General features: G+C 49.1%; 1 protein-coding gene across 4 annotated transcripts; it reads left to right on the forward strand.

Annotated features, from left to right (window-relative positions):
• Window positions 1–2,405: 2,405 nt before the first annotated feature.
• On the forward strand, window positions 2,406–6,441 carry LOC101762005 (F-box protein At5g07610). Of its 4 annotated transcripts, XM_022824982.1 has the most exons (6): window positions 2,406–2,647; window positions 3,295–3,403; window positions 3,483–3,561; window positions 3,655–3,804; window positions 4,506–4,727; window positions 4,836–6,441. In XM_022824982.1, exon 6 carries the CDS (start codon window positions 4,855–4,857, stop codon window positions 5,959–5,961), a length of 1,107 nt encoding a protein of 368 aa, XP_022680717.1. In that variant the 5' UTR covers window positions 2,406–2,647; window positions 3,295–3,403; window positions 3,483–3,561; window positions 3,655–3,804; window positions 4,506–4,727; window positions 4,836–4,854; the 3' UTR covers window positions 5,962–6,441. The 4 variants fall into 4 exon arrangements, with proteins under 4 accessions (XP_022680717.1, XP_022680716.1, XP_004962998.1 ...); XM_022824981.1 differs by having other exon boundaries at window positions 3,295–3,561; XM_004962941.2 differs by lacking the exon at window positions 3,483–3,561 and having other exon boundaries at window positions 3,295–3,457.
• The last annotated feature ends 450 nt before the right edge of the window (window positions 6,442–6,891 follow it).

The raw sequence follows: 6,891 nt of genomic DNA on the forward strand, positions 1-6,891 counted from the left end.
GCTGCACGTTTTGCTTCTACCTTGAGTGCTCTACTGGAAACAGAACACTGGTGGTGGTTTTTTCTGTACGAATCGATCCACGCTGGCCAGTGGTAGATAACGTTGCCAAAATTGTAGATTTTGAAAGAAAGGTCTGTAGGTAAAGATAAAAATCGTACAAACATAGATTCTATTGATTGGAATTGCAAAATCAGGTCCTCCAATTTTGATCCCAAAGTTGCAAAATCGGACGGATGACGCAATCGAGATTTTGACAAGGTGCTAAGCCCACTGAACTGGTTTACGTGGGCCGCGGCTCAAAGGCCAGTCGGCCCAACTCCTCAGACAAAGCCCACTCCCCTACCCTTTCCCCCGACTTCCTCGTCTCCAGTCTCCACCGCCGCGGCCGCTCGTCGTCTCCACCGCGCGCGGCGGCGCACCTCCTTCCCGCTACTGGCACGGCCGGCGATCCACTCCCGGTTCAAGGTACGTTCGTCTTGCATCCCCCATTCCTTGGGAATTCAGATCTCAGCGAACTTCGTTGTATTCTGGGATCCATTTTCACTGAATCTGCCCCAGTTTTGCTAGGGTTTTGCTTGCGCCGCCATGGACGTGAGCGACGACGTGCTGGGCCTCGTGCTCGAGCGGGTCGGCTCTCACGTCTCCCTCATCCGCGCCGCGGCCGTGTGCAGGCGGTGGCGCCGCGCCATCGCCGACGCCGCCTTCCTCCGCCGGCGACTACCACGACGGCTCCCCATTGCCATCTTTCAAGATGGGTGTGGTTGCGAGAGGGAGCGAAGGACCTGTGATTGTCCCCTCTTCAACATCGAAGGTGGACGCACGCCACTTCTCCCTCGATTTCCTCCCGGACGGCGCGGGGTTTTGGAACATCCTGGACAGCCGCGGCAGCCTCCTGCTCATGAGTCGCAGGGGCTTCGAGCTCGCCTTCCCGGTCATGGCCGTCTGCGAGCCCCTCACGCACCGCTGCAAAATTATCCCTCGACCGGCGATTTTCGACGATGGTTGCTTCTTCTTGGGATTCTACCTCGTTGATGGCTACACCAACAAGGCGGGCGGTCGCATCAGCATGTCCAACTTCAGGGTTAAGTGCATGCTCCAGTGTGATGGCGACACGCACACCGCCATGTTTACCGCGGCCAGTGACACAGACTTGCTTTGGAGCGAGAAGACCATCGACCGCAATGCACCAAAACGCAAGCTTTCGTGTGCCTTGGGCCATGCTGGGGGCTCTTAGTACTTCTACGTCCAGGGCAGTTCTGATCGTCCTAGACGGCAGCACCGGCTATTTCTCCTCCTCCGTGTTGCCTCCCTTGGAGGATTTGGATCTTCACGTATGGAGTTACAATTACAACGACTTCTTCATCACCAATGGTCGCGACGGCATGCCACACATCATTAATATGATTGGTGACACCATGAGGGTGTTCGCAATTAAAGGTCGACGGCTGTGAGTGGCAAGGCCTGCAATTGCCAGTGTACACTAGTAGAGAATTGACCTTTAGTCCCGGTTGGTAGGGTGCAAATCTCCCGAAAATCCATCCGGGATAAACCAACCGGGATAAAAGGGGGGTCTTTTATCCCGGGTCACTCAATCGGGACACCACGGCCGACGCTGCAAAAAAAAAACAAATCCCGAGCTCCCAGGAGGCCCCCCACACACGCACGTCACAAGTGACAAGTCACACGAAATATGCGCGTGCGCACTGCGTGGGATTTGAACCCACAACCTCCAGCCTCGCACGTAGCTTCCTTGCCATCCCACCTACACACCACATCTGACTACGTAGGGGATGCTATCCTTTTGTATTAACTCGTGGGGACCCTTTTATCCCGGTTGGTCCCGGTTGGTATTACAAACCGGGATAAAAGGATTCGAGGGATTTAGTCCTATTCCAGTGACCTCGTTGGGGACCCTTTTATCTCGGTTTGAAACACCAACCGGGATAAATGACCCCCTTTTATCCCGGTTGGTATTACAAACCGGGATAAAAGGCTCTCGACCCTTTTATCCCGGTTGGTAACACCGGGATAAAAGGGGGGGTCTTTTATCACGGTTGGTGTTTCAAATCGGGATAAAATACCTCTCAGGATCTTTTTTTCACACTAGCCTTTGCAACCGGGATAAAAGGTCCCAGTTAGTGAGCGGACCAGTGACCGAACTTTAGTCCCGGTTGGTAAACCTTTTGTCCCGGGCCAACTTTAAACCGGGACAAAAGGGGGCACATCGAAGGCCAATTCTCTACTAGTGGTACCATCGTTGTTTGTTCAAAGTATTGACGAGGGGCCGGGTGCGGGGTTTGTTGTCCTGTCGCCGCAGTTTGGATAGACCGTGGTCACCGACAAGGCGGGTGGTTGCATTGGCATGTCCAACTAGGCAAGCAGCTGTATTCGCCAAGGGTGGCTAGTCAGGATCCACACCATGGAGCGAGAATTCCATCGACTACATTGCCCGAAGGTTCGAGCGCATGTGCTCCTTGGGGCACGCCGGTGGCTCATGGTAGTTTTACACCAAAAGGCAGGACACTGATCGTCATGGATGGCTGCACCGGTGAGTTCTCACGCTCCCAGTTGCCGGTCACCGAGAATCGGGGCCGATGGTGTATCGCTGCGAGCTCCCATGGCCACCTGCTCTGCACGCCCTGCAATGGTATATACATGCTTTAGTGATCTTATGGTTTTAATTTGCAAAAACACGGCATTATTTATTTTTGTGATTAAACATCCACATGACGGGTGGGGCGGTTGGGTGAAGCTTTTGTTATGGCTTCATGAAGCTAATAATAGCTAGAAAAATGTTTATTGATTAGTCTGTCCGTAGAATTTTAACAGCTCAGCAATATGTATATTTCCGCTCCTCAAGTGTTGCAAGTTTGCATGCATTTTTTCTAAGTAGAGAAAGGTCTTAAGTTGTGGAGTCTGAACTGGAAAATTCGTGCTTGAGGCAATGCTGAGAATCGGTGCCTGAAAACGCTGCTTCCTTCAATTGACCAGCCTCGACCATTGATCTTCGATCCGATGGCTCTTTCCTTATCTTCTTCCTTGATCGAGCATGTCTGCTATTTTCTTCTCCACTGGTTTTATGTGTGCTGATGAATGTGCATCAGTTATTCAGTTGGTTGGTTATGGTTAGTGCAGTTTGGTAAAAGTTGGAAGATATTTGGTGGCAGTTGAATTGGCTGCTGCATTTTGGTGTATCCATTATAATCTTTAAAACTCAAAACATAGCATGTTTCCGGAATCTGTTTGTTTTTCAACTTTGCCTCTGCATAACTCACTCACTGGCCAATTTTGCAGAGGAATGAGGCGTTTCGTCAGCAAGTGGATGGGCACCAGTAGCAGCGATGGCTGGGAGCAGGATGAGTTTCTCGATGTGTTCACTGAGCGTACTCTGAGAAGTGAAGTGGTAGGACAGAAGATTTTTCTGCGATGTTAGCGTCAGACACTCGAGTGCACAACGGTATCTGAACACTGACTTGCTGTAGGGTTTATATATTGTACCTCAAGCACAATGTTTCGTTGATGGAACTGCGTTGTGGCAACCCTGGCTATCGAAAAATATATGTACATTTTCTGTTCCAGGTGTTAACTACTATTTTACATACATATTTGCAACCATGCATAGCTTATTAACTTTTGATGGAATCTGAACATCAGATTCCTGGCTATGAGGAAGATATCTAGCTGGAAGAACTTGCAACATTTGGTCGAGGGGAATCCTATACAGGTGGTCGACCGACCGGAAGCTGAGGCCTGGCAGTCCACAACAGCCCAAATCGAATGACGTGCAGACCGGGAATATAGTAGGTAAGAATTTTAAAGGGCATTCCATTGCTTGCTATCTTCAGTTATCAGTCACAACCAAATGATCAAAGTCAACAGAATGACGTACCAACCGGGAATATAGTAGGTAAGAATTTTAAAGGACATCGACAGCCTAAGGGCTCAAGGTCTTCTCTTTGTTGGCCTTCTGCTTCCGCTTATCAGTTATCATGAGGCGGATGCGGTAGCAGTACCCATACATGTTTTCAATCAGAAGAATTAGACTCTGTATAATCTATACACGGTTGAAATCTTCCCTAGTCATTTTCCATAAAGAGAACAGTGCAGTGGGAACATCCGTGGTCAAAAACTGAACACAGATGCATCAATACACACATTCACAGCGCTATGCTGTGCAAGTTTGCCATCCAATTTACCGTTTTATTAGTAGGATATAATTCAGAGCTCACCACTTCTTACCACTCAGATTTTATTAGACCTTTTTGTTTTTCCGGCACTATAAGATTTCATTAGATCTGAAGCAACATTGTACTACTTGTTTAATAGTGTTGACCCATAACATCTGTTTGTTTTATAGCACCGAGGCATCTCATCAGATCAGTGGTCACGATCTGCATTATTGCCTGCCCCCATTTTGATTAGTTTGGTTATCTGCCTGTCTTAACGTTTAAATTAACTAATGAACTTGTTTCAAAGACTTGACCGAAACCCATTTTTTTTTCCAGCTTTGACATAGAGGCATCTCATCAGGTTTGTGCGAAAATTATGTATAAGAAGGCACAAGCATCACACAAAGAAAGATGCACTCAAATGTTGTGGATCCTCAATATCAGCAAGAAGCAATGAACTGGTGAAAATCCCTGAATTCCCAATTGCATAGAGAGCAGGCGTCTTCTGGGCTAGCTTAGCTGCTCTGGTGTGCCGGGAGGTCCTCGTGGTCACTTAGGGTACGCAAATCAACAACACCATCCATCATTGCAGATCTCTTCCTTCTTCGTCTCGCCGCTTGCATCTTGAGTTGCTGACCTGCCCTTCATTCGCATCTAATTTCTCAGAACTTGTTGTGTCCTCGAGATGGTGAAGGGGAGGAGGTCCAAGAGACGGAGGTGCCCGGCGGCCAGCCTCACCGATGACCTCATTGTCGAGATCCTCTCTCGCCTCCCTGCCAGGTCGGTCTGCCGCTTCAGGTGCGTGTCCACGGCCTGGCGGGACCTCATCTACGCCAACCACAGGAAGCTCCCCCAGACCCTGGCTGGCTTCTTCACCATGCACGACGGTGAGGGCTCGATGAGCTCAGTTCCACATTTCACCAATGTTTCGGGCAGAGACGGCCCTTTGGTCCCCTCCTCATTTGAGTTCCTGCCAAACCGCGTCTACCTTCAACACTCTTGCAATGGACTTGTCCTTTGCAGCTACTGGCCCAACCAACCCGATGAGCTCTATTGCTTCGTGTGTAATCCGGCCACGAAGAAGTGGATGCAATTGCCGGGCTTCCTTTTTGGAGGCAGGTGTTGGGGTTTAAGTCTGGGTTTCGACCCCATTGCCTCACCCCACTTCTACGTGTTTCAGCTCTTTGAAGACTATCGTAACTTGGTCGCCGGAGTGCAGGTATATTCATCCGAGACAGGACAAACAGTTGGTGAGGAGACTGAATGGGACAATAGAGTAATTGGCCGTTGTGCTCCTTTTTCAGTGAGTGTCTTTCTGAATGGATGTCAACATTATCTGACCTATGATCCTGCTATAGCTGTGGTGGACACTCGGGGGAAATTACGCCGGAGCATACCTGTTCCTGACAACAAGGACGATGGTTTCATCCACCAGTCTCAGGGCCGTTTGCACTATGCCAATTTTGAGGCAGATGATGAGGATGAGGTGGTTCGGCTAGTGGTTTATGTTCTTGAGGACTATGACAACCAGCAATGGACATTGAAGCATTCAGCTGAAGCAGAATATGTTCTTGGGCGGACAAGTTCTAACCTTTTCCGGGACTTTGAGTTGGTCGCAATTCATCCCGACTGTAACATCATCTTCTACACTGTTGGGTGGGATAAGACACTCATGTCCTATGATATGGACCGTCGGCGGGTTCAGGTGATCTGCACTCTTGGGCAGGACACTCGGGAGCGGTATCTGCCGTACGTGCCATGGTTTTCGGAGTTGCAAGCCTTGCACGCATGACACCATTTTATAGCAAGTGGCGGGGCCTCAATAGGACTCAGATACATACGATATGAAGGTGTTGACGTCAGACTGCGAGTGGGTAATTTGTCTTTCGTTACTGGAATGATGAGTTAGCAACCCAAGAGAACCGTTGTCATTTTTTCTGCTACCTGCAAAAGCTCGTCGTCTTCAAGAGTCTCAACTGAATAATTCCTCCAGCCTGAGCCATGGAAGTGTGCACCTGCAGGTAAAGGGCATTGGACGGATGACGAAGCTTCCATGGCCGCCATTGCCATATCCGTGTAGAATGTAGTGGTTTCAGTTCGTGGTTAGCGCAGTTCCACAAAACTGAATTTTACTCCTAACTGGCGCCGGAGTGAATTTACCTCCTAAGGTCGGCGTGCTTTCAGAGTGTATTTTCTTTGTAAGAAGTTGTTGTACAGAATGGTGTCTGAATTTAACCTCCTACCTTGTGACGTTGCAAGTTGCGGCTCTTTTATTGAGTACCTGATGGATTCAACGTCTAGATCTCCCTGTTTCATTGATGCAAGTAGCCTTGACCCTTGAGTGAGAAAAAATCCTTCTCTTTTTTTGTTTAGGTGCTACTGTCGGCGGTTCTTGGAACCATCGCATAGACCTTATTTTTCTTGCTTGCTTTTGTTTCTCATTAGGGTTAGGAGGGAAATGATATTGTTATTTTAGAGGAAGAACATGATTACCATCAGAGGGGGCATCACCCAAGCCATTTTTTTTTTATAACCACAAGCCAATCTGACTGAGGTAAGGCGTGCTGGTTTCAAGAAGGCCTAGATTAGTCAGGATCCGGTTAGTGAGTGGGCCAGATCTTTGCCGGCAAGGCAAATGCAAAGCGCCAGAGCCCAACCCACTCTGGCTCTGCGACGGGGAAGGTGCACGCGCACACGCCACAAGACACGCACTCAATTTGTT

This window comes from Setaria italica, chromosome III (genome assembly GCF_000263155.2).
Source record: "Setaria italica strain Yugu1 chromosome III, Setaria_italica_v2.0, whole genome shotgun sequence".
In the NCBI taxonomy this organism is placed as follows: Eukaryota; Viridiplantae; Streptophyta; class Magnoliopsida; order Poales; family Poaceae; genus Setaria; species Setaria italica.